Genomic DNA, 27,926 nt, shown 5'->3' on the forward strand with positions numbered 1-27,926 from the left:
GGGTTTGGACATTTTCAGAAGAGGCCCTTCTCTCGATCCCGCCACCCTCACAGGTATGCTTGGTGAGGATGCAGGAAAAGGTCTTCTTGAGAGCTGCTCCCAGACTCTAAAACTCCCTCCCCAGAGAAGCAAGACTAGCTCTCTCCTTGTTGTCCTGCTGGCAAATGAAGACCTTCCTGTTCCAACAAGCTTTCGGGAGCTGACTGCTTTTAATGAAAGGGCTGGTGCTGTGTTGTTTTCAATGCAGTTATTGATATGGTTTTAATAGTTCAGAGAGAGAGAGAGAGAGAGAGAGAGAGAGAGAGATTTAATCCTATCAATGTTTAATTTTTTTAATGCCCCCCCCATATGTTTTGTTGAATCTCTGTCGGGAAAAGCTGGGGTATAAATAAATACAATTACTAATAATAAAAAATGATAATAATAGGTCCTAATGCACAAGCAATAAGGCTTTATTGGCATACAGTGTTGCGTCAGTTTCATTAAGGCAAACAAGGGTGAGTGAGATGCTCCACAGATGACAGGGAGTGCAAAGAGAGGGCTGGTAGTGGAATAAGGACAGATGGAGTCACAGTGGCATTAAAAGTTCTGCTTAGTTTTAGGGAGCAATTAGCATTGTCTGTGTCTATCGGCTTCTCATTTGCTTGAGAGTCTGACAGCAGCTGCAGCGATAGGTGAGTGCAATAGCTGTGGCGGCTGAGCTAATGAAGGTGCTCTGCAGACGGAAAGATCTGGATTATGGAGATGATGTGTGTTTCTGCACGGATGTGAAGCCACTTTCTCACATTCTGCAGGCTTTTCCGGAAACAAGAACCAAGCATAGCCCTGACTGAAGCACGGAGCGTGCACCATATTCAAATCAGTTTCATTATATTGGCGATGGATTTGTTGATGCTGGAAATGCCAATTTCTGAAGGAAATACAACATATTGTTACATGCCACCCCAATCTCCATGAGCGGTGTGAGATTCCAGGGTTTGCAGGCATACTTTAACCCGGGCTCTGTGTTTTCTCTTGGGAATGAGGTGCAGAGGAGACTGTGGTGTCTTCATGATGGAAGGTTTATTTACACTTATATGCAACCTGATTCTAGTTGGAAGGGAATCCCAGCATTACACCCCAAGAGGGTATCATGCATCTCCCATAGGTGCGATCGTCTCAGATTTTAATGAGACGTCAGCCATGCCTCTGCATCTCTCCCTCCTACTTGCCACTTCCAGACTGGAGAGAACCTTCCCTCCCTGCTCATATTGTGCTCTGACCACTTATTCTCAGGCTTGCAAAACTGAGACACCCCCCCCCCCAATTTGCTTACTTCAGGCCCAAAATGATTCTGAAACATTCCCCTCCCAGCTCTGGTATTCTCTTTGCTAACTATTCCCCATTTGTGGCTGGCACAGCCTCTGCTTTGCTGAGCTCCAGCCTTTGTTTCTTAATGGCTTATCTGCTGGAAGATTCCTTGGTCAGGAAAAAAACCACACCTAGTAAATTTAGGAGGGGGGATTTGGCACCCAGGAATTTAGGGGCATCCATAGCAATATCTTGGCTGGCATCCAGACTCCTTTATATCAGTTGGGTTGAGCATGTTTTGTTTCACCAAAGCCGGCTCCAGCTTCTTGCCCTGCAGATGTTTTGGGCTAGGATTCCCACCACCCCTGACATATTGAGGACATTAGGTTAGGGAAGGATGACTTAAGACTTGTCGTTTCATAAAGATGCAGTGAAATGGTGAAATTTGACAGGCTAATGGAAAGATCTTGGCAAATTCAGAGTTGAGTCAGTTTCTTACGTATTGGATATAGTGTCACTACATCTGCTGATAGGAATTTATATCATAGTTACAACTCATTCTGGGCTTTCACAAAAATCCAGTTTGGCTGGGGCAGAGCTGGAACTGCTTGCATCATTTCATGTTCATTCTCCTGAGTGTCAAAAATAGCCTTCCATTTTAAGCAATTTTCAGTCCTTTTGGGTTGCATAAGTACATCTCAACCAGATAGGACAGAACTGTCTGATTCAGAAGCCCATCCTGCCCTCAGAATTGCATATATTGTATAATACCCTGGGCCAAGAAATTTAAATATCTGTGATCGGAATGCATCAAATTAAGTAAATTAGTTTGCTTCCATGACACACATTCTCTATTAAAATCAAAGAGTCAAAGAGGGCAGGGAAGAAGTGTAGATTTGTAGACAGGTTAGGAAAGAATTTTAATTATTAATAATAATTGTATTATTTATACACCACCCATTTGACTGGGTTGCCTCAGTCACTCTGGACAGCTTCCAACAAATTAAAACACAGTAAGACATCAAATATTAAAAACTTCCCTATACAGGGCTGCCTTCAGGTGTCTTCTAAAAGTCAGATAGATGTTTATTTCCTTGACATCTGATGTGAGGGCATTCCACAGGGCAGGCACCACTACTGAAAAGGCCCTTTGCCTGGTTCCCTGTAACTTCTCACAATGAGGGAACCACCAGAAGGCCCTCAGAGCTGGACCTCAGTGTCTGGGCTGGATGATGGGGGTGGAGACGCTCCTTCAGGTATATTGGGCCGAGGCCGTTTAGGGCTTTAAAGGTCAGCACCAACACTTACAATTGTGCGCGGAAACAGGGAGCCAATGTAGATCCTTTGGGATCGATGTTATATGGTGCTGGCGGCTACTCCCAGTCTCCAGTCTACCTGCCACATTCTAGATAGAAGAGGCATAGCAACATAGGAAGCTATAGTACGCTGAGTTAGGCCATTGGTCCATTTAGCTGTGTATTGTCTATACTGATGGGCAGTGGCTTTCTAGAATTTCATACAAAGGAGACTCCCAGTCCTACCTGGAGATGCTGGGGACTAAATGTGTGACTTTGCGCATGCATGTGCTATAGCCAAATGCTTTTCTTTGGGGCAAGTGGGATTCTTGGAAGCAATCTTTGTCAGACGCTTCACCTGAAATACATTTCCAGGCTTTTTAGCTAAGCCTGCAAGCAGCAATTGATTAATTAGAGTGGTAGAGGGAAGAAAGTTTTAATCATACATGTTATGTATGATGGAGAATTCACTGGCCTTGCAACATAGATGTCTTTCAGTGTCTTGATGTACCATTGCTTGAACAAAGCAAATTGAATACTCTGTACATCCCAACCACAGCTCCCCTTTGTGAAGATATATTGATTTTATCAAATAAGCAAGGTGCAAGGATTAACTGGAGGCAGGGCACTACCCCACAAGCTGCTTTCAGTGTAGGCATATAGCTGTGGCACACAGGATGTGGTAGTAAATATGAAAATGCCTCCAAGGCCCAGTCTACCCATGCAGCAGAATTGAGAGGAGGCAAATACATTGCATGAAGACAAGCAGCAATGTATTGCAAATATTTCAAGAAGAAATGTCATAGCCTAGCTCACGCCTTGCTTCACTGTTTTTCTACTCGCAGGGAGTTGCTTTTCTAATTTAACAGAGCGTTAAAAAGTCATGGACTTGTATTGACCAGCATTGCATTGACAGTAAATTCTACCACTTCATTCAGACCCAGCCAGAGTATGTGCAGCTTCATTGCCACCTCACTGTGTTGGCACAGCCCTGCTTCCACACATGTGAGATCAGAGGGCAGACGTCCAGGTCAAATGATTTGGGTCCCAGTAAGCTGGAGCCCAGCTTTTCCCTCTTTGGAAACTAATCACTGACAACTGACAAGTTGGGATTATTAAAACAATATCAGCAGAACCCTGGCAAATTTGGAGCACAGAGCCATCACTCTGTCAGTTCCAGTTGCCTCAGAACTGATTTGTAGCACTACCTTTTTTTTTTAGTCATTAAAATGTCATGGTTCTTTGGATAGAACATACAAGCCAGACCATTAACACTTTCATGGTTCTTCAGCTTGCATTAACTTTGTCCTTGTCTCCTTTGCATGACTGCTTTTCGCGGTTTTCCTCTACCCTCAATTCTGAGTACCGGTAACATATCTGCAAAGGGTACAACTGCTGGATAGCGCCTAAGAGAAGAATAAGAAGCTCAAACATGTAGCATGCTTCTCAGTCCAGGACACCCCTGGCCTTTCCCATACAAGTGGTAGCTAAGGGTGGACCTGTGTTGTGTTACATTCAGGCACAGAGAGTTATTGGTACACTGTCCTGATAAGCACTGCCCAGCTTCCAGACCTTCCCTCCACTTCCTTTAGATCAGGACAGGTAGAAACCCGCTGCAAGCCTGTGTTAAGAACTGACCCTGGGAGCTGTATATAATTCTCTGTAATTAAATCAGTAAATTGTCAATAATGCCTTGCTTGCAATGCTTGCAATGCTAAACCCTTTTCTAGGTGGCTGTGTATAGTTGACTTGCAACTTGTACACATTTAACTTATGCAATCACAGCTCTATGCGCTTGGTAGCTGGTCAACTTAAAAGCTCTCCATCTTGCATTGGTGTGGGGGCAAAGCCTACTCTGTGTCCCAGCTTTAGAAAAGTATGGATGGACATGTGGGGGCAGTTCCAGGTTTGCTCTAACTATACAGGATTTTGGCTGTATGCACAATCCCCGGAATGTAATTCCCATGCAAGTTGCAAGTTGAATGTAGTAAAGTGTCTAAAATGCCCCCCGCCCCAGTTGCATTGATGACTTCCTCCTAGCCAGTTTGGATGCATAGACCAGCAGCTGGCATAGGAACTTCTCCAGGGCCCCAAAGACCTTTTGAGCAGTAATGTTTCCTGCTTCTATCTTTGCCCAGTCCCAGCCCTGAGCTTGCCTACTTGACTCCTTTTAAGGCCACCTAACTAGACCATGTAAGGCTCTTGCAGGCTGCCTGATCTCATTGCATATTATTCGTATTCAAGTACACATGTATTCGTATTCAAGTTATTGGTATGAGCTTTTTGTGTGCATGCACACTTCTTCAGATACGAAGAAGTATCTGAAGAAGTGTGCATGCACATGAAAACTCATACCAATAACAAATTTAGTTGGTCTCTAAAGATGCTACTGGAAGGATTTTTTGTTTGTTTGTTTGTTTCAACTATGGCAGACCAACACAGCCACCTACCTGTAACCAGTTAAAAGTGGGTCAGTTAACCAGGCAAGTCTTCAATTTGTTGATTAGAAAGTCTGCAAATGATTCTAGATTGCTGGCATTTGAATCCTTGGATTGAGTAAATTATGAAGCCTGTATAGTTTGCCAAACTTACACAGGGTCTATCTTTGCTTGAATCTCCCTGCTTAACCTTGGCACCAACTGTTCTTCATTATCTACTTTGCTGGGTGCTGCTTACGAAGGGCAATGCATCTGCTGTTGGTTATGTGGTGGTAAACAGAGGGCTTCAGCTTCCATTTTATTATCTGCTGAGTACCTTTATTGCAGCATTTCCTAAAAGCTCTTTAATGACAGCACACATCTGCCCATTATGTATCCAATAAACTTAGGAGCTATAAAATTACAGGGTAATAAGAAGTGCTACAAAATTATTTACTATGTGAAGTGAGTTGCACAGCTCTTGTTTTGTCTCTCTTCTATTACTAAAAGGAAGGGCTGCTTTCAAGGCTGTCTGCGCTATCTACAAATTAAGGACTTAGTTGAGATGGGGCCCAGTATGTTTTGGACATTTCTTCAAGGTGTCCAAGTCAAGGATACTGACCATGTGGGTTAAGTCCATTCTCCCTTGGGTGGGCGGTTTTGTGGACGGGCCCCGGGTCTCCCTTGTGAACTGGTCTATTGCAGGCCAGATTGTCCTCCTGCTGCTGAATTGGCCAATGGTGGCAGAAATTTGGGGGGGGGGGTTCCCCTGGGCACAGTGCCAACTGACCAGTAGTGGCGTTTGGCACCACACCCAGGGCAAGGATAAATGCTTGGCCTGAAGGGTCTTTCGGCTTCTCTCTCACAGTGCCGGTTCTCAAACCAACCCTCCCTCAGATTAGGGTTTGGGGTTTTCTTGCAGATGGTACGACCTTGCTATGGACTATGTCAGTCACCAGATTTAGGGGCCAAGCAGGAATTTTTCCCATCTGGCAAATTGGGTCCACCATTTGGTTTCTTGCCTACCTCATAGCAATCACCACAACTTTGTAAGGCGGATAGGCACTAGGTAAGCCTAGTCTTGATTGGAGGGGAGGTTGTATCCTCCGCCTGCTCCCCCCCCCCCATGGGTAAGAGTATCCTGTTAAAAGGATCCAGGGGGAGTGGCTTCTGTCCAGTGCCCAGATGGGTGCTAGGGCCATACCACTCCTCCATCAGGGACCGCTTGGGGGACACCCCTATTTGACACTGGCTTCACCCTTAGAAACACTCCCAGGAGACCGGTGGGAGTGACATGCGCTGTTGCCTCAGTGCCTATGGCCAAACCTTCACATCTGTAGCCAATGAAATTGTGGCCTTATTTGATCCCAAAACCAATATGCTGCAGGTTGTCTCATTATTTACACCTTAGGGAATGGGGTGGTCACGGGGCCTCACAATGCAAGGCTAGATATCACTTGGAAATACAATTGCTCAAAAGCTTCTTAAACTCTAAAAAGAGCAAGATATACCAGGAGATGGAGCTCTCTTGAATGTTTCGGTGGGCACCATCTAGTAAATTGAAACCAAAAAGAAAATGTATTATCAGCTAAAGTAGGATTGAATGAGATGTGGAACTGAGTAATCAGAGCCATTCAATTCAAGGTGCTCACATTAGTTTTTAAAGCCCTGACTGACTCAGGCCCCAATACCTGAAAGACCACCTCCTTTCCTACAGACACAATCAGGCGTTAAGATTAGCAGAGGGAGCCCCTCTTGGGTGCTTAACTGCCCTCATAAACTCAGGCTGAAGGTGGGTTGAGAGAGATAATTCTCTGTGTCGGCCCTAAATTGTGGAGCACCCCACAGAGGTGTACCTGGGTTCTTCATTATACAGCTTACAGCAAGTGCTGAAGACACACCTCTTTACCAAGGCTTTTGACACCTAAGATGTATATTTTTGGGATCCCAGCTGCTTTTGCAATGTAACCCTGCACATGTCTTCAATAGAGGTAACTCTCTTTGACTTGAATGTGGCTAACCCTCAGATGAATGGATTACAACCTATGTCTGTAATCCTAGAATCCTAGAATCATAGAGTTGGAAGAGACCACAAGGGCCATCGAGTCCAACCCCCTGCCAAGCAGGAAACACCATCAGAGCACTCCCGACATATGGTTGTCAAGCCTCTGCTTAAAGACCTGCAAAGAAGGAGACTCCACCACACTCCTTGGCAGCAAATTCCACCAGGAATGTTACCCATTCCTGTGGCAGAGTGTGTTTTCACCTAATTGCATAGTAGAGTTGATTACAGCATTTGGGGAAGATAATTTCATGGTCTTTAGGTGATTGGACCTTCTGACAAGGCAGTTCATCGATCCGACAATTCCCAACTGTGTTTTCTCGCTTGACAGCTAGAAAATCTGAGAGCATTTGAAATGAAATTTGCAAGCATCCTTTCCCGATTCTTCTCTGCGGAATGGGAGTCTGAGATGTGGCTACAAATTTTATTCAGTGTTTCCCATTTCTTAAGACAACTTTTCACTGTTCTTTGCTATTTAGTAGTTCTTTGCTATTTAGTAGTTAACCTATATGCAATCAATCTCTTTAGCTGGGCAAATGACGTAGTTTGGTGGATATATCAGGACAAATTTGTTCACAGATACATGTATTAATCTTCCCTGTGAGAAAGAAAGCAATACCTTCCATGTTTCCTTGCACTATTATTCCAGCATAATATCTGTTTCTGGACTTAGAATCATAGAACTGTAGAGTTAGAAGGAACCCCAAGGGTCATCTAATCTAACTTCATAGTGCTCATCTGATAATGTTCAGTCATAACAAAAATGCTTTCTACCTATATATGTGTTCAGAGATGTTTCTCTGTGTGGATATTGCTGCCACTGAGGTTTGCATCCCAGGGTGGAACAAGATAATTCCAAACAATATCAGGACATGAGTAGGAGGGAGTTATTGCTTGTGGGCTTCACAGAGGTCACTTCTAATTTTCTTATGATCCTAGCCCCGTGATCCCCCCACCCCCAGTAAGGGATGCAAGTGAGAAGGCAAGTGGCCTTGGATGTAAATAGCAGGACCCCAACATGAAATAGTCCCCCCCCCCCACACACAAAAAAAGGTGTCCAAGCTGCCATCCTGTATACAAGTAACTGAACATATGCACTGCTCCATTCAGGAAGATTTTACTCATTGCTCACCACTGCAATTGAAGAAACACGATGTAAGATTGAAGAATTTATGAGATATTTATAAAGAAGGCTAATGATCTGCTAATCCTATCTTTGACTTGGGGGTTTCATCCTGGGCAAAAGATATGATATGTTGAAATTCTTCAGATATGTATAAGGACCTCATGTCAAAGATGGCAAACTGCTCACCATTTCCACCATGAATAGAACAAGAAGCTATTATTGTACATTTCATGAAAGCGACATTTCATTTCAGTGTTAAGAACATCCAGGCTATTCAGTAAGAGAACAAGCTAGAGAGTCTGTGGAATCGTCCCTGGAGGATTCCACACCAAAGCTTAACAGGCACGTGGCAGGAATAATGTAGATGTGCATGCCCTGCTTTGGGACATAAGATTAGTGAGGTTATCCTTATGGGAGAGAAAATGGAACAGAGTGAATGAAAAGGTTGGGAAAAGTAAAAGTCCACAATCAGATGCCACAGTGGCATAAAGAAAGGCACCGGATAAACTTTTCTGGCAAGAGTAGCTCTCAAAAATCAGGGCACCAGGACCAAAAATATCCCTCTATCAGTTGTATTTGTTTATTGCTTATTGTTTTCCACATGTGTATTAAGGTGATATGAAAATTACAATCGAAACAGCTAAAGGCAACACAGGAAACAGTAGCAAAAGCATTTTAAAACAATACAAAGAAGAAACCCAGGGCAGAGACCAATTCATCTAGCTGGGAAAGAAAAATGTCATCAGTTGTTTCTGGAAAGTGTGCCTAGTGGGCACCTCCCATATCTTGGCAGTAGTCACCAGGTGCACTTTGGATGACAAGGGAACTTGGAGATGGGCAGATCTTTGCTGGCATCCTAAGTAACACAAGTGCTCCTGTAGGCACCATTGCTTTCTAAAGATGTAGTGTGGAAACAATTTATACCAAAATAAGACAACTTATTGCCTAGGACTTGCCGATCAAAAGGTCGACAGTTCAAATCCCTGCGGTGGGGTGTGCTCCCGTTGCTCGGTCCCAGCGCCTGCCAACCTAGCAGTTCGAAAGCACCCCCGAGTGCAAGTAGATAAATAGGGACCGCTTACTGGCGGGAAGGTAAACGGCGTTTCCGTGTGCTGTGCTGGCTCGCCAGTTGCAGCTTTATCACGCTGGCCATGTGACCCAGAAGTGTCTCCGGACAGTGCTGGCCCCCGGCCTCTTAAGTGAGATGGGCGCACAACCCTAGAGTCGGACACGACTGGCCCTTACGGGCAGGGGTACCTTTACCTTTACCTTAAGACAACTTGAGTGAAGGAATTATGGGGATGTTCATCAAATTTGCAGATGATACCAAACTGGGAGGGGTAGTTAATGCTGCGGAAGACAGAATTAGGATTCAGTATGCCCTTAGCAGATTGGAGAATGGGGTCTAAGCTAACAAAATGAATTTCAATAGGGACAAATGTAAGGCTCTGCACTTAGGCAGGAAGAACCAGCTGCACAAATATAATATGGGAGACACCTGGATTGCCAGTAGTACCTGTGAAAAGGATCTAGGGGTCTTAGTGGACCCTCAAGCTTAACATGAATCAACAGTGTGATGCAGCAGCCAACCCACCCACCCCCAAACCCCCAATGCTATTCTAGGCTGCATCAACAGAAGTATAGTGTCCAGATCAAGGGAAGTTATAGTACCACTCTATTCTGCCTGGGTCAGACCACACCTGGAATACTGGGTCCAGTTCTGGGCATCACAATTTAAGAAAGAAGCTGACAAGCTGGAATGTGTTCAGAGGAGGGCAATCAAGATGATCAAGAGTGTGGAAACTAAGCCTTATGAGGAGCGCTTGAAGGAGCTGGGTATGTTTAGCCTGGAAAAGAGGAGACTGAGAAGAAATATGATAGCCATCTACAAATATCTCAAGGGCTATCACATTTCAGTAGTGGCACCCGTTCCGTGGAATGCCCTTCCATCAGATGTCAAGGAAATAAACAACTATCTGACTTTTAGAAGACAACTGAAGGCAGCCCTGTTTAGGGAAGTTTTTAATGTCTAATGTTTTATCACTTTTTATTATCTTTATTAATATGTGTTGGTAGCCGCCCAGAGTGGCTAGGGAAACTCAGCCGGATAGGCGGGGTATAAATAATTATTTTTATTTTTATTATTTTGCTCTGGAGGGTAGGACTCAAACCCGATGGCTTCATAAATTTAAAAAAATAAATTAAAATTATCTAGTAGCACCTTAGAGACCAAGTAAGTTTGTTCTGGGTATAAGCTTTCATGTGCATGCAGACTTCTTCAGTTGAAAGCTTATATATGTACCCAGAACAAACTTACTTGGTCTCTAAGGTGATACTAGACATTTTTTAAAATTTTTATTTATTTATTTTGACTGTGTCAGACCAACATGGTTACCTACCTGAATCTAGAACCAATGGCTTCAATTTGCAAGAAAGGAGATTCCGACTAAACATTCAGATTTTTTTTTTGACAGTAAGAGCTGTTCAACAGTGGAACAGACTCCCACGAGAGGTGGTGGACTTTCCTGGTGGCAGTGGCAACGAAGTGTTCCTGCCTCCTCCCGTCCCTTTGGCAATGGTGGCTTCCCTCCTCCTCCCTTACCTTGAGGCGTCTGAGTATAGCAGTGACAAAGAAGCCAGTCTAGTAAACAAGTGCTACTGCTGGTGGCTGCTATTTTAATTAGAATTCAGGGACATATAATAAAATTAAATGTTGGAAGATTCAGAGCAGGCAAAATATGGTACTTCTTCACAGAGTGCATAGCTAAATCATGGAATTTGCTTGTGCATCTGTCATGGATTCTTTAGCTGAGATTCCTGCATTGTAGGGGGTTGGAATCAATGACCCTTTAGTCCCTTCCAACTCTCCAATTCTATGATTCTGTGAAGACGTTCAGTTGGACCTTTGCAGTTCCTTTGCCTTTTATGCAAGTGGCATCTGTATAAGACTTATGCATATATTTTAAAGAAGCATGAGTGACCTCCAGCTTTGGAGGAGGAAAAATCATATCCTAGCAAATGACCCTGAGTGCTTGACGGTTCCTTCAAATTTCCTAATGTACTGTAAATAAACCAAGTAATTAATCCACATTTAGGGAGGATGAACGAACAATAAAAAAATCATTAAAAAGCCCAACCATCCATCTTTATTATTTCAGTGATGCAACAATTGAAAAATGATCTGTGGTTCTATATCCTTGATTTCATATAGCACAAGTATGTGGGGGTGGGGGCAGGGAGGGAACTTTTACACTGGGTGTATAATGTGATCATCAGAGCCTTTAATAGATTGTCATGCATTGTTGCACCAAAAGTAAACTTCATTGTGGGCCAGCACAGGAAGCTTTCGCCTTGCCAGAAAATCCATGGCTGTACTCAGTCGATATCTGTGCTCTTCTTAATAAGAAAGGTGGCTTGATGATGATTGGGGTAACTTTGAACATTTTGAACATATATTGTCAGCAAGCATTGCATTTTACCAGCCGCTACCCCCACGAGAGAGAGAGAGAGAGAGAGAGAGAGAGAGAGAGTGAGTCATGGTAGGAAGATTGTTACCCATTGACTTGTGTGTTGGCTCAGTCTCCTGTCCAGGGCTATTAGAATCACATAATCATAAACTTGCAGGGTTGGAGGGGACCACGAGGGTCATCTATGCAATGCAGGAATCTTTTGGCCAACGTGAGGCTCAAACCCATGACCCTGAGATTAAGAGTCTCATGCTCTACTGACTGAGCTATGTGTTTGAGCAATTTCAAAACAACTACTCTTCCTTCTTGAGAGCCAGTGTGGTGTAGTGGTTAAGAGCGGTAGACTTGTAATCTGGGGAACCGGCTTCGCGTCCCCGCTCCTCCACATGCAGCTGCTGGGTGACCTTGGGCTAGTCACACTTCTTTGAAGTATCTCAGCCCCACTCAGCTCACAGAGTGTTTGTTGTGGGGGAGGAAGGGAAAGGAGAATGTTAGCCGCTTTGAGACTCCTTCAGGTAGTGATAAAGCGGGATATCAAATCCAAGCTCCTCCTCCTCTTCTTCTTCTTCTTCTTCTTCTTCTTCTTCTTCTTCTTCTTCTTCTTCTTCTTTATCTTTATCTTTGAAATGGCCTTGGACTGGACAACCCTTTAAATAGACCCCTCTGTTTAAAGTAAAGTAGGGCACAAACATACCCTGCTTGCTTACTGGAATGGAGTAATTTCTCAAGGAAATTAAAATGTGCACCTACATTTCTCTGACAGCACTGAAATGTATCCCTGTTTCCTTTTCTGTGTGGGAGTTCTCAGATCTGTCCATGTGAATTAAGAGAGGGGGGAGAAATGAATCCCCTCATCCACCCATGAATTCTCTTCCCCTTTGCTGTGTGCTCCCAGCTCTGCTTAGTCCTGACACAGGCAATGATGTCTGAAGCATGCTTTGGTGCGGAAATATCACCATCATTAATCTAATTTCAGAGGGGAAGGGATAAGTATAATTATGTTTGTTTTAATTATTACCACACTAATCCCTGCTCCAAATTAATATATAGGAAATATTCTCATCAGTAGCTTTTTATATAAGAAGAGTTGTATAGGAAAACTCTGAAAAGCGCTCTCCTTTTTTTGCTGAAAAGATTGGGAGTATGATCCCATATGTGCTTGCATGTATGGGAGGGAAGATTTAAACTTTCAGGCTCAATTGTTTTGTGAAAACACTTGCATAATAAATAGTCCATGTAGTTCAGCCAAGCCAGCCTTGCATAGGTTTGGGCTATATGGACATAAATCAACAAGCCACTTCATACATTACGTTGCATTGTATGTATTTTTGTTTTACATACTTACTGTATTTATATGCCACCCAACAGCAAAAGGTTCTCTGGGTGATTTATACATATATAAAATATAATAAAAAATAAGAATGAAATCTAAAACAGAATAAAACCATCAACAGAATAAATTCAGATTTCAACCTAAAAAGTGGGGGTGGGGAGGCAACAGTTCCAAAGATCTTAAAAGCACTAAGAAAAGAAAAGAAAAGAAAAGTTGCAAATTGACGATGGAAAAGCCCTGGGCAGAGGGGAGGTCTTCATCTGGTGCTGAAAATGCTGCAGTGCAGATGCTAGATTTCTGGGGAGCGCCTTCCACAACTGAGGTGGACTTACAGTAAGATGTGTCAAGTATACATTTGGTATTGTAAAGGCAAAATGTGATGGAAGCACATCTAAAAACATGCACACCCTACAGGTCTACTTATCAGAGACTAATAGTTGGCTGCCCGTTCTGTAGAGTGTATACTTGAAAGTAAACCTAGCTTTGCCTCTGTGTAAATGTGTGAACCAGCCTTGAATGTCATATCTCTCTTCTCTCCTATTGAATTCCCTGAGCTCATTTGCTGGAGCCAAGCTCCATTGCCTCTCTAGGTCACAAAGTGTCAGGAGTCCCATTTCAGAGTTGGCATTGCCCCATCTTGGTTCTTGATTCTTCTCTCTCTCTTCTTCTGTTGCCTTCAGGGTTTTTGGGTTTGTTTTTTTTTTTGCCAAGGCAAGCAGTTACTGTTGGCATTGATGAAGTGAAATGCCTTGATGAGAAAATGGCTGGGAAGAAGTGGATTCATTTGTCATAAGAAATTATTTCCAAATTTTGAAATTACCATATTGGGCTTGGAGATGCTATCTATGAAATGAGTTCACTCTGTCTCTGTGCTTCCACTCTGATCCACTCGTGTCCAACTGAGAAGTCGGCACTGGCCCAACACTGTGCCAATTCACTTCTATTCATTTTGGGAGAAGTGGAATGATTTCACATTAATGACTCACCCTTAATTGACTCCCTCTCCATATGAAGATATGCAATCACCACTTGGACATTTTGATGGATGGGCTGGAGATGTTGTCCGATATGGAACGTGGATGCAAAAGCACAGCCGCCGCCACTGTTTGAAAAGGTCACACCTGGTAGAATGCACTGAATTCTGAAAGAGAGAGAGAGAGAGAGAGAGAGAGAGAGAGAGAGTGTCTCAAGCTTGAATGCAGACAGGGAAGCCCCTTGTTTGAGGCAGGATATAGGACCACTGATCCAGTCTCTTTAAGGCCTGTGATTCATGAAGTATGAACTGATTCTTCCAAAGGAGGCACATGCAGTTCTGAGGAGGTGATTGAGCTCCTCCTGGACATCTTCCTGCGTTGTGTTTCAGTAATTGTGAAAATTACTAGAGTCTAGACCTTAGCATAGTGTGGAACTGCAGTGTTTGCTGTGTTATTTTGAAGCTTGTGCATAGAGTGCTCTAGAGATACAGGTTTTCCATAAAAAAGCATTCTCTCCACCTCCCTTCCGGCCCCCGTCTCCCACTTTGCCTTGGGAATCCAAGTAGCAGAGTTCAGTAAGAAATCAGCTTCAGTTTCCTCTGTGGTTTAGCCAGGGTTTTGCAAACTGGAATCAAGGGTTGCCTTTCTTGGGGGGTGGCGGCAGCACTGCGGTGCCTACCCATGGGGCCTGCTGCTTCTTTGACTGCACTTTCTGGGTGAAGAAACAGGGAGAAGCACAAGGAGAAGGACCAGCAGCCAACACTTGCCTTTCCCTTACGCTCTTGGCAGCCATGAAGATTAGGCCTAGAGGAAGGGCACAAGCACATGAGCAGTGGCAACAAGGTTGAGGAGGAAGTAGTTCAACTCAGGGAAGAGGGCCTGCTTGGGCAGCTTGCCCAGGGCCCCCCCAAAACACGGTGCTGGCTAATTTCATGCCCCATGAAAATAATTGTTCTCTAAATTGCCTTTTTCTTTTAAGTAAGGCAAGATATATTCTTGATCATCATAATCATTAATAAATTTATACAGTGGTACCTCAGGTTCAGAACTTAATTTGTTCTGGAGGTCTGTTCTTAACCTGAAACTGTTCTTAACCTGAAGCACCACTTTAGCTAATGGGGCCTCCTGCTGCTGCTGTGCCTCCACCGCATGATTTCTGTTCTCATCCTGAAGCAAATTTCTTAACCTAAGGTACTATTTCTGGGTTTAGTGGAGTCTGTAACCTGAAGCGCATGTAATCCGAGGTACCACTGTATATGTGTATTATATTAATGTACAAAATTTAATCATCATCATCTAAGGCTATCTGTGGCTGCTAATGCTGCTAGCTATTTTCAGTCACCAGTGTTGGAGGCATCGTGCTTCTGAATTCAAGTTGTTAGGAATCAGAGGTGGGCTGAGTTGAGCTCAGATCCTTCTTGCAGGCTCTCCGTGGACATTTGGTTGGCCACTGTGAGAACAAGATGCTGAACTAGATGCACCACTGGCCTGATCCAGCAGGCAATAATCTTGATAGTTGTAATAATTGTTTTATTAAATCTGCCAAATCCATCGCCTGTTGTAGAGGAGCGAATGATTTCAGGCTTCATGTAACTTTGCTTGCTGGGTTTCAAGAAGGGGTGGCTTTTAATGTAACCATTTTTGAAAACACCCCGTGAGTGGCCCTTAAGAGCACTGCAACATCCTTTTGTTTACCATTTCTTGTAATCAATATTCCTAATGCTGTGCTTTCAATGGAGTCCTGCCACTTTGGGGCTATAGAGGCAGATCTGGTAAAATGAATGCTCTTGAGGTTAAGGCACTCAAGGGTAAAATCCTTGCTAATGCTTTTGCATTAGAGAGATAAAATCGTTGATTGCCCTTATGAAACGCCGTGCACAGACCTCTCCTTTCTTTGTCTGTCAGAGCTTCTTTTGTGCAGAAACTTGATTGAATTTATTTATCAGCTCGGCAACAATGCTGGAATTGCACGACACTAAAGAGGAACAGAGCCCTAACAGTTTTACCAGCTGACCTTTGTCAAGATAATAAGCCCAAATGCTGTCTCCTGTCTGTTTAAAATATGCAATGTCAAAGTGGCATCTGGGACACTCAGTGAAACTATGGTGAGAAACCATCAGGATCATTCTAGCAAAATCTACACTATCAAAAAAAAGGCAATATATAGTGTGCTTGACATAATGAGCTCCCTGGGCTACTTTTACAAAAGCACCAAGGAGCTGGTGTGAAATAGTTTAGGTCTATGATTGATGAACAAGACTCTAGGTAGGTGGAAGAAAAGTTACCAGAATTTTAACTATTGATTTCTGAAACAGAATCAAATATACATAGCATTAAAAGCTTGAGGGGAGGGAAACCCTTCTAAACCCAATAAATTAATGGATGTCAGAATCTAGCTAATATTTATTTGCTCCTCCTTTCTTCCAGCATTGTAGGTTTCTCATGTGGTCCACCATCCAAGTACTGGCTGGACCCAGATGTGTTTTAGCTTCCACAGAGTTACTGTGTTCTATTTCCTCAGTTATATGGGCATTTGGTTTCATTGCAGGAGCCAGATAATTATGAAAAAGAAGTTCTGTGAGCCAGAAGGCATGTTATATTTGTTTTTCCACCCACTCACTCCCAGTACATGGGGAATTCCTTTTGATAATTGAGGGACTCTTGAAAGACGTTTGCAAGATGGTACAAGGGTCAGATAGCTAAGGAAAGAAGGACAAATATTCCAACATGTGAGCACAAACCTCCTGTACAAGGGTGAGTGGCAGTTAGGAGGATTCCAATCCACACCTAAAAGTTTAGAAGAAAAGCTGTACCCCAGCATACATTAGGCACATGTGGGGGCCCAATGTGGATTGTGATGCTCATCTGGTCCATATTGAACTAATCCAGAATGCGTCAGCTAGACTGGTGACTGGGGGCGGCCGCTGAGACCACATAACACCGGTCTTGAAAGACCTACATTGGCTCCCAGTACGTTTCCGAGCACAATTCAAAGTGTTGGTGCCGACCTTTAAAGCCCTAAACGGCCTCGGCCCAGTATACCTGAAGGAGCGTCTCCACCCCCATCGTTCTGCCCAGACGCTGAGGTCCAGCGCCGAGGGCCTTCTGGCGGTTCCCTCATTGCGAGAAGCAAAGCTACAGGGAACCAGGCAGAGGGCCTTCTCAGTAGTGGCGCCCGCCCTGTGGAATGTCCTCCCATCAGATGTCAAAGTGATAAATAACTACCTGACATTCAGAAGACATCTTAAGGCAGCCCTTTTCAGGGAAGTTTTTAAAGTATGATATTTTAGTGTATTTTTGGTTTCTATGGAAGCCGCCCAGAGTGGCTGGGGAAACCCAGCCAGATGGGCGGGGTACAAATAATAAATTATTATTATTATTATTATTATTATTATTATTATTATTATTATTATCTGATGTAGATGATCACCCCCACCCAAGGCCACAAGTTCATTAAGTAAGTGGCTAGACATGGATTGGGGCCCTAGTCTGCAACATAATAACTGGCTAGGGGGGCTAGAGTAATGAAGCCAAGTTTCTCACTTAAATGTGGGGTTGGACAGTTATACTGTTGTTCCCCTTCTTTTGAACTTGGGGTTTTTGCATGCGTTCTTCAAACAGGAAAGATTTTATCCTGGTGTTGCTGCCTGGATTCCACAAGCCACTCTCTGTTAGTATGAAATTAATCAGCCAATGCATCTGAGTTATTCCTACGGTTAAAATCTAAATGCATGGGTGGGTCATGATTTATTTATTTTTGTTTTAAATGCAGCCTCCTGATGAAATAAATGAACCAGAGTTGCTTGCTAAATAAATAATGTAGCCCTATCAATTAAGAAAATGAAAGTGATAAAAGAGAAAAAAGAAATTTAGAACAATGTAATGTTAATCATGCTTAGTCAGCCACCATTTCCCCAGAAGTGCTGTAGTAACACTATGTTATATGTAGTCAGTCCCACCTAGGGGTGTTAGAAGGTGATGTGTCTCTTTCTGCTCTGTATACATCACTGCTTCCATTCTACTGCAGTTTGTCTTATGCCAAAAATGATGTCATTTGTCTCTCTGTCCTCTGTGGTAACATTACACAACATACGTAACTTACATAGTCATTATGTTATTCCACTTCATCCATTTCATTCCCAAGGAAACTCTTTGTAAATGTGGGGGTGCTCTGTATAGATCACATGCAGCACTGAGGAGGGGAGCCAATAATTGTATATCAAAATTCAGAGAAATGTGAAAACTGAGGGATAACTATGTTCTGATCCAATTCTTCACCACATCAAGATTGCAATAGAAAAGGAATTACCTCCCATCTTAACCCCTTCAATGATGATCTATAAGTATGTGTTTGACATAGGGGTAAACCAAATGTTATTAGCAACCAAATCTGGGTATTAAAAGAAATAAGAAATAAGTAAGCAAGAGTAGTTAGCTGTAGTTAGTACTTACTTTCTATAAAACCTGGTAAGGAGGCTGAAACACACTTTGGAGTTGAACATTCTTCCCTAAGTGCAGTGGTACCTCGGGTTACAGATGCTTCAGGTTACAGATGCTTCAGGTTACAGACTCCGCTAACCCAGAAATAGTACCTTGTGTTAAGAACTTTGTTTCATGCTAAGAATAGAAATTGCATGGCGGTGATGCGGTGGCAGCAGGAGGCTCCATTAGCTAAAGTGGTAACTCAGGTTAAGAACAGTTTCAGGTTAAGAAAGGACCTCCAGAACGAATTAAGTTCTTAACCCAAGGTACCAGTGTACTCTTCTCACAAATTCTTGACTTATCTAGGTTTTCTATAGCCGCATAATATTGGTAGGAATACTCTCTGCACATGCTCAGAGGCAATCTAAGATCCAGCATCTGCAAGGCATTAAGAAGTGATGAACATGTCTCTTCATCAGTGGAATGACACCTGCAGTGGGAGACTTTCCCTGGTGGGAGGCTCTGGCTGTGGCACACCAAGAGGAAAGGATTGCTTGATTCAAAGATCAAAGTCTTTGCGAGGAATTCAGTGCTTGCACTAAGGCGATCCTTCCGTCAGGGCAAGCATTTCAGCTGGCCAGTTGGAATGATTCTCCCTCTCGTCCCTCCCCCCATGAGGTGTTGCATAGGTTCTTCAGACCTGCCTCCCTAAGTAAGTTGCAGGAGGTGGGGGGGCAGTGGGGTAAGCCCATTGCACAAGCAGAAGTCCTTGCACAGGGCTTCTGATGACGGGACTCATTATATTCTGCCCAAAATATTCATTTTGGGGGACGTTTCCCATTTTATACGTGAAAGCCCTATATATGTGCTGCTGATCATCTATTACCACTGCCCGCATTGCACTGTTAGCCTCTGACAGGGCTGGCCCTACCATAAGGCAGAGTGAGGTGGCTGATTCAGGTGGCAGAAACTCTTGCGGGGGCGAGGGTAGGGAGTGGTGCTTAGGTGTTGCAGGAGAAAGCATTGTGGGTGGCTTGCCCTGTGGTCCCTCAGCTAACCTGCTGCCCTCAGCTGCAGTGAAGGATGCTGCCAGTGTTGAAGTAATATTCAAGGGCCAGTTGTGGGCAGTTGCAGGAGGGGTGTGTGTGCATCTCGTCCTTTGCCTTTCTGCTGGGTCTGGCCTGCAGAAAATAGACGTTTCTTCCTCTCTTTCAATTCTCCTCGCAGTAAGGCTGTGAAACAAATTGGCCCTGTACTTAAGGAGAAAAAGAGTCATCACATCACTATTGATGAGCTGATTAGAAGCTGCAGTGGGCCCAACTTACTATCCTATTGATGATACCCTTCTGTAGAGTAATATTGCCATTTGTCTGAAGTGCTTTCAGACAGTCGCCAACCGGCAATTTTACAGCTTTACAAAAGTTATGCAAGAGAAAAGTGGCAGTACTTTGATGGGGTAAGAAAGGGATGTGCAGAACCCTCCTCCCACCTCCTGGTGTTATAAACACCATATAGTTGAACTTGTATTTTTAAGTTTGGAAGGTGCAACTTGGAACCCCAAATTAAATGGTATACTGTACTCCCCCCCCCCAAGCTAGCAATGCTGTCATTATCTGCCTAATTGCTGCCTGCTCTGCTCCATAACACTTCCCAAAAGCTGATTTATTTGTCAGACTTAAAAAAAAATAAATCACTAGTTTACAAGCAGGGCTTTTTCATTTAAGGCAAATTTAATAATCTCTGTCTTTCTCCTGCTTCTGAATTTCTTCTGGCAAATAGAAATGTAGCATTTCACTCATGGGTCACAAGGTTTGTTGTGCTTCGTTACATTATTTGTTCAATCATGCAAAGCCACAAATAGCTCTTTATTGGTAGCTTGAGCTGTCCTAAGGCTATTAAATTCATAAGATTTCATAGGGAACAATCCAAAGCCAAGATTGCCCAGGATGAGTGCGCAAGTTCGTGTCTGGAATAGGCAGATCTATGTCTGAGTCAGGTGAGTCTCCCATTTTGGTTCAGCTGGAGGTGCGCAGGTGTAAGTGCCTATCCTGGCTCAACTGGAGCTTAGCCAGCTCAGCCAAGGCTGGATTAGGTCCCCCAAAGGTCTTTGGGGTGTGGTGGGGGGCATGGCATGGTAGGCCAGGCAGTGGAGACTTAAGTAAAGGTAAAAGGACCCCTGACCATTAGGTCCAGTCATTGCCAACTCTGGGGTTGCGGCACTCATCTTGCTATATTGGCCAAGGGAGCCGGCGTACAGCTTCCGGGTCATGTGGCCAGCATGACTAAGCCACTTCTGACGAACCAGAGCAGCACACGGAAACGCCGTTTACCTTCCCACTGGAGTGGTACCTATTTATCTACTTGCACTTTGATGTGCTTTCGAACTGCTAGGTTGGCAGGAGCAGGGACCAAGCAACGGGAGCTCACCCCGTCGCAGGGATTCGAACCGCCGACCTTCTGAGACTTACCCCTCTTCTAAACGCCTTTCCACTTTGTGAAGTGGCCAACCAGATGCCCCTGGGAAGCATGCAAGCAGAACATGAGTGCAATAGCACCCTGCCCACCTGTGATTCACAGCAGCTGGTATTCAGAAGCATGCTGTATCAGAATCGACCTGATGAGAAAGCCCTTTGCCTGCATCTTAAATACATCTTTATACACGTGCCCCACAGTTATGGAAGAAGGAATGGGTTCTCAAAGCACAGTTTCAGCCCTTGTGTTCTTCTCATTTGGCTTGCTGACTTTGTACAACTTTTCCAGCCTTGACCTTCTCGTCCGATATTTCTTCTCAAAACAGTTCTGCGCACTTCTGCAAATGTTAGATTGACATTTGGAGCAGGCTTCAGGAGGAGCTCTAATGCTCCCTTTTGGCTCCCTCATGTGCCTGCCAAGATTCAGCAAGGCTACAGTCTCCTGCTCCCCACGTCTCTGGGCTAGTAATAACATTTACCAGCAACCGTTTCCTCCATCTGCAAATGTTTCCACAGCCTTTCCTAATGTTCTTGAACCTTCCTTTCTGGTCTGCTTCCCCCCACCTGCCCCCATGAGCACAGCCCTGAAAGGAATAATGCCAAGTTCTAACAATTTAATAAGATTCCCCCTTTGCTGTAGATATAGGGATTTTAGAAAAAATAGATAGTTTAATATCTAAAAGAGGAACACCATATTTTGTCCCAAGGCAGGTTTACAAGTGCTAATGCTGTTCTTACTAGTTAGAGCTACTGAATCTTACAGGGTTTTGACTTTAAGGTCAAGCCAATGAGGATAATGGTAGACTTGCAAAAATTCAGGGAATGCATTTGATACCTTGTTTATATAAATTCTTCCTTCCTTTTGTCTTCTTTTCTATGCTCTTTTTATGAAAACAGACAGCCACCAGCCATAACTGTTAAACAGAAGCACATGAAAAGACTCAGTTTATCTTTTTACTCAAAGTTCCATGAGACTCTGCCCAAAACCACTGATTTCTACAGATGAGGGAGATGCTAAACCCTTCTACAGATGCTCCTTCTGCCATTCAGCCAATTCAGCTTTAGTCAGCCCTACAGAGGTTGGACTACAACATGGGCACCACGTTAGCTACCCTTGTTCCATTTATCCACATTGTTTGGCTATCTCCGCTCCCCATCCTGTTTTCTTCTTTTGTGGAATGATGGGTCATTTATGAGCTTCCAGCAGAATTGACCAGTCTGAAGTAATAAAGATACTGCTAATGCTTCCACTAATAAACTGTGGGCACCTGTGCCATAATTACATGTGTTATGTCTTAGCGCAGGGTAAAACAGCCTTGTTCATCCTTTCACCAGTTAGCTTGCTACCCATGATAGTCTGTGGTTGAATTGCTGTCTGTTCTTCTCCCTCCTCTGTCTGCTGCCATACATGAGCTCTAGACACTGATTTTCTGAAGAAGACACTGGAGTAGAATCCATGAGCACCAACCAGGAGATATCAGAGAATGTGTGGTTTTATAGTTCTCTCTCTCCCTCTCCCTCTCTCTCTCTCTCTCTCTCTCTCTCTCTCTCTGTCTCTCTCTTCTAAACAGCCCTTCATCATTCAAGGATCACATGACAGTTTACAGTATAAAAACACAAAATTTCACAACATAGTAACAAACAGCACCACAGTTTAAAAGGCTACAGATTGTTCAACTAGCCAAAGACCTGGGATAAAAGGAATGTTTTGTCTGCCACCTAAAGATATGTAAAAAGGTGCCAGGCAAGTTTCCATGGGGAAAGCAGTCCACAAATGGGGGTGCCACTGCAGAAAAAACCCTTGTCATCTTGCCATCCTCTGAACAATTCTTTTCTTGCTTTGAAAATATATACTTGGGACTTTAAAATGAACCATAATGATAGTTGTAGCAGACTGTGTGAAATGCTTATGAACAATATTCCTTTCCTTCCTACTTAACTACATAAGAGTACCAAGGCCCTGGGGGCACTCAGATGAAAAAGAACTCCTGTAGAAAGTCTGTTTTGTTGCAGAATGTACTTCTCCTCATTATTATTTGGGAGAAGCCATGACTATGTAAACTGTAAATCAAAGTGTAATGCAGCCTAAGGAGTTTAACTGTTAGCACAACCAACAACCCCGTGAGGTAGGTCACCCAGTGAGGTTCGTGGCTGAGAGGGGATTTGAACCCTGGTCTCCCAGGTCCTAGTCTAACACTCTACCATTACCCCACACTACATCTAGCAACACCATCTGTACACATCTCTGGCAACAATGAATGCTGTATATAACCCACATGCTATCCCTCCTGAACCAATCAATATACCGTACATCTTAAGCAAAGAGTGGAACCACATCTCCCCTATCAATACCATTCACAGGTTTCGAAGGGCTGCCTAATGTTTTCAGATCTCCGAAGCAGCAAAATGGCTTTCGTTGTGCCATCTATCTATCTGTAAATAGAAAGAAAGAAAGAAAGGATTTGGGTCCTCTTATTGCCGATTAATCCCCATGCTCACTGGCACCACATGCACTGATACTTGCCAGCTCTACACACATGCCCAGACAGTGGCACAGACAGTTTCAGGCAGGGCACATTCGAGCTGAAGGTGTCAAAAAGAGCCATTTCATGCTCGACTTCACTTCCTAATACAGTCCACAGCAAGAGCAGGGAGGTGTGCGCGACTGTGTTTCTTTACATGCAGCCAGTAAGTGTGTGTATAATATAGAGTACATTTTGTTCTACTAGCAGCTGGAAGCGGCAGTATTGGGAGTGCAGAAGTGAAAGCGATTGGAATTGCATTTAGCATGCTGTGCTTTGCTTCTCTGCAGCAGCACCTTGTGAAAAGGGAGCACAGCTTTTCTTCTGTAACCCACAGCTGGTTCGCACTCATGGCAAATGGTGTGTAGGTGAAGAGGGGCAATAGTTTGTGTGCATCTGAGGAGACTGCTGCATCTGCAGCCTTACTTTACACATCAGTTCAACTGGCTGCAATTCAGTTCAGTTCACATTTTAAAACAAAGCTACCTAACACACATGTTCCCCGTACAATACATGAATCAAAACACAGCCATCCTTCCAAATTTTCACTTCTCTGAATTTTGCAATGCAGTTCTCCAACCAGGTGTTCATAAAAATGCATATATAAGTAAAAATAAATATGGATTTATTTAGGGAACACTGCTTTGCACAGACGTGTATGTTTGGCAAAACTGCATACAAAATTGTGTAAATTAGGAGAAATTCACATTGAAATGCTGGCGAATTTTCATGAGGATTTCTTTTTTAAACAAATTGCAAACTAATGTGGAAATATAGAGAATTGCACTTTAGTTTTGAATAATGAGAAACTGAGAGAAACCAAAATTGATAGGCAATATGTTTGGCGACTAGAATTTTGATGACTGTGTGTAAGTGTCAGCAAAACACCATAGTACTGATATACATACTTACAATTGCAGGCATGCCTCAGCCAGTACCCACACAGCTGTTTGTTTACGTTGCAAATCTTTGTGTTAATGCTAAGAAACACGGGGACAGAGCTTATTCAATATGTATGCATCATCTCAGTATTCAGGGTGTGGGTGCAATTACTCCATGCGATAACACATACCTTAGTGAATTTGATCAAAAGCAGGTGCTAGTCAACTTGGAGATCAGTGGGGGAGTTGTCCCACTTTTTGAGGGGTGCCCTGAAAACAACTCATAATGTTTATAATTTATTTTTAATGCCTTGTATTTTCAATTTTATTTGTAATATAATATTTCAAATGCTCCATATTTTTTATAAAATGTAGAGCTACATTTTTTAAAACCAACCAACCAACCCATGCACATAAACCAAAACTACCCAGAACTGGGGCAAGACAAGCTCATTGTCACCTCCCTCCTCCTCTCTCTAGGAATTTGTCCTACAGGGCAGCTGACGATGGATGTGGCCCTGCAGCAGAGTAGGAAACAGTGCAGATGGAGCAAGAACAAGTTCCTAGGCTTGTCCTCCACAGCCTCTCTCTCTCTCTCTCTCTTGGATTTCTTTCTGCAGGACAGTTGGTAGTATGTGACTCAGAGACCAGAGAGAGAGGGACAGTTCACTTGGCTCCAGGGTAGGCACTTAATGTTGTCTTAACCTGCTACTGTATTTCTCCTGGATGCCTTCACACAGAGCAGTTGGCAGCAGATGGCCATGAGTGGAAGGGAAATGTCCTGCTGGAGCAGAAGTATATATCAAAAGTCAATGAAGTGTCTTCACACCTTAAGTAATCTCTATTACCTTTAGTTAGCAAACCTTTCCACTGGAAAACTAGTGATTGTTAGGCCTAGGTTATGTGTGCAATATGTCCTAAGATGCACGTGGCATCATAGGTTAATTTGTCTCAACTTCCTGTCCTCACACTAAGCATGAGAATAATGAGATGTTTCATCTGAATTTTAACTTCCCTTCACTCCAAAGCTCATGGAAGTAACATTTTTTAAAAATAAATAAAACAACAGCATCACTTTAAAATATTTTTCAAAGAACCATCCACTAGACAAGTGAACTGTCTAGTAAATCAGATTTGTAGTTGAGTTCTTATTGAGGATATTTGGTGAGTCAACATGACCGTGGTGAGGGATTGAGGATTGGAGTGATCATTCTGTGATATTATGGCAGTGGACAAAGCTCTATTGTAATTTTTGTAATTTTTGAGTAAATGTGTTTGAAGAAGAACATGATGAAGAAGAAGAACCATCCACTATAGCAATGTTCTGTTCAAATACTGCTACAAAATGTTTTCCTATCCCTCCCCCCCCAAACCTCCCCCCTACACTCCTTTTTCCTTCCCATATTAAATAAGCCATTACTATTGACCAACTGCAAAGATTAGCTTGATTTGTAGGAAAGCAGATCTTTAACACCTGAGGCAGGTAGAATGGGTAGCATATGCTATATTGGAACCAATTTGTGGAGAAAATGGAAGCTTTGTTGCTATCACTCATCTAGCCTCCATGATGTTTTTGGTGTGCAACACGATAAGCTCAACACAACAATACTTCCTATTAAAGATCTCGTGGCCACTTGCCTATAGTAATACAGAGTGAAACAATGTATCTGTGGTGTGTTCAAGATCTGGAGGGCACAGAGCTGATAGCGATTAATTTTTATTTTCCTTTTCTTTGTTTTTTCAGAGGCATCGATTCTGAGTTATGATGGCAGCATGTACATGAAGATCATTATGCCGATGGTCATGCACACAGAGGCAGAGGATGTGTCCTTCCGCTTCATGTCTCAGAGGGCTTACGGGCTCCTGATGGCCACCACATCCCGTGATTCAGCCGATACCCTGCGGCTAGAGCTGGATGGAGGCCGTGTCAAACTCATGGTCAATCTAGGTATTGTACAGAAATTGCCCCCCTCCACCTCCGGCTTTCAGTTTTGAGCTTGTTTTGTTTTCTTGTCCGTCTCCCCCTTCCCTGCTCCCCCACCCCCCGGTTTGGTTTAACTGAATTATAAGTAGTCGCTGATGTATTCTGTAACAGTATTAATGGTGGAGAAATAATTTCTCCAGTGACCATTGCATGGTGATTTTATGTTAATTCCTGGTTATGGGTAATGTGATTTTTAAGTCTGGTTTTTGTTTTTTAAGTTTCCTTTCTTGTTCCTGAACTGGTTAGCTTTATGTAAGACATGCTATTCAGTCCATCTTTTGATCAATCACATCCTCATTTGATCCAGCCTCTCTATTACTATTCAAAACAGTCAAAAGTGTTTGGCAAAAAATGACAAAGGCATGGAGGGAAGGGTCTATATAGCTACAGTGTTTTTAAGATGCCAGTGTTTTATATTTCAAGCATTCCTCTTATCGCCCAATGACTTTTAGGTTCATATAGAAAGAAGGGTTGTTAATTTTCAGGACTTATGCTACCAAATATTGTACAACATTTTTTAAAAAAATAAGCTGACAACTAGGGAATGAATTTCAGATATAAATGAATACGTGCTAATTAAATGGAGGAATATATTCAGAGAGATTGCCTGCCACCCACCTACCCAAGGCAAGGTATGCATGTAAACAATTTTAGATACAGGAACTTATTTGGATTGCAGAACAGGGGGATATTAATCCTTTCCCCTAATATTTGCATGCTTGTATTAAATTGCATTAGAATGATGTGTAGCACCTTTTTACATCCAGCCCCCAAAACAATGAACAATATACTGCGTTTGCTCATAAAGAAAATACCCCCAGTCCCCAAACAATACAAGGAGCACAGGAGACGCCACCTCTGTTCACTCCTCTAGGCTCAAAGTCTCCCTGTTCCTTCAGTGTCATCCACTCTAAAGTACTGAAAGGGAAATTTCAGTATGTTGCTGCTTTCTCCTCTGACACTGCTGTAACCAGGCAACTTCTGTGCCCTTTTCTCAGTCCATTCGCTGATGATATTTCATATTCATATAAAGTGTTTTCTAGAAATCAAAAAGCTTCGTTTTTGTTTCCCAGAAAACAAATGCCTTCATTTTCTGCCATTGGCAGAAGGTAGCAATTATTAAGAGATGGAGGGCCTGGCATAGGCAATATTCTTTCCTCTGTCACTAATGGAAAGTGAAAATGATTACATCTTGTTGATTATACTTGCCTGCCTCAAAGAGAAGTCACAAGCCATAGCTGTGGATGTCGCTGCTACATGCTCTGAGGGCCTCACTTGAGAGGCTGTCTTAAAACCCCAGATGTTACTATGTTCATAACCACTATAAGCTTTTCTGTTGAATAGGTCATAGCTTGCCAAATGTGATATTCCATGAGGTCACCATTGCTCATAAAAGGAAACCCAGCCTCACAGTGCAACTGACTGAGATGCCAGTGCTTAACCTTCAGTCCTCCTTCCAGGACTTCCCTAACAATTTCACAAGATCATGAATGTATACACGTTGTTTGGGAGTAGTCTTACATGATCTTACCCATCTAAAAAAGCTTCAGACATAATGGAAATTTGCAGGGGGGAGGGTTAGGAACCGGAGTTGGTAGTGGATGCACACATATTTATTTCAGCACCTCTCATTCAACATGGTTGGAGATGGTCTCAGTGTAGGAATGTATTGTGCAGACTTT

The 27,926-nt window shown here is 43.2% G+C and overlaps 1 protein-coding gene and 1 long non-coding RNA gene across 32 annotated transcripts in view; one reads left to right on the forward strand and one right to left on the reverse strand.

The window, feature by feature from the left end:
- The window catches only part of NRXN3 (neurexin 3), a 1,187,696-nt gene that overhangs the window by 371,230 nt on the left and 788,540 nt on the right, over positions 1-27,926 (forward strand). For all 28 annotated transcript variants that reach the window (XR_014512831.1, XR_014512832.1, XR_014512833.1 and 25 more), the window contains one exon: positions 26,005-26,208. Coding sequence is in view for 25 of the 28 variants with exons in the window: in XM_083447320.1 (XP_083303446.1) it covers positions 26,005-26,208 (204 nt within the window). In the remaining 3 variants the exon portion in view is untranslated. The remainder of the gene's footprint in view (positions 1-26,004; positions 26,209-27,926) is intronic.
- On the reverse strand, positions 90-27,769 carry LOC310681377. Of its 4 annotated transcripts, XR_014513238.1 has the most exons (7): positions 27,450-27,769; positions 23,164-23,286; positions 21,693-21,771; positions 19,445-19,641; positions 13,977-14,124; positions 187-227; positions 90-154 (listed from the first exon to the last, which is right to left on the reverse strand). It is a non-coding gene; the product is annotated as an uncharacterized lncRNA (long non-coding RNA). The 4 variants fall into 4 exon arrangements; XR_014513239.1 differs by lacking the exons at positions 90-154; positions 187-227 and adding an exon at positions 13,624-13,754 and having other exon boundaries at positions 27,450-27,763; XR_014513240.1 differs by lacking the exons at positions 90-154; positions 187-227; positions 13,977-14,124; positions 19,445-19,641 and adding an exon at positions 21,022-21,195 and having other exon boundaries at positions 27,450-27,570.

This window comes from Podarcis tiliguerta, assembly GCF_965153285.1.
Source record: "Podarcis tiliguerta genome assembly, chromosome: 1".
In the NCBI taxonomy this organism is placed as follows: Eukaryota; Metazoa; Chordata; class Lepidosauria; order Squamata; family Lacertidae; genus Podarcis; species Podarcis tiliguerta.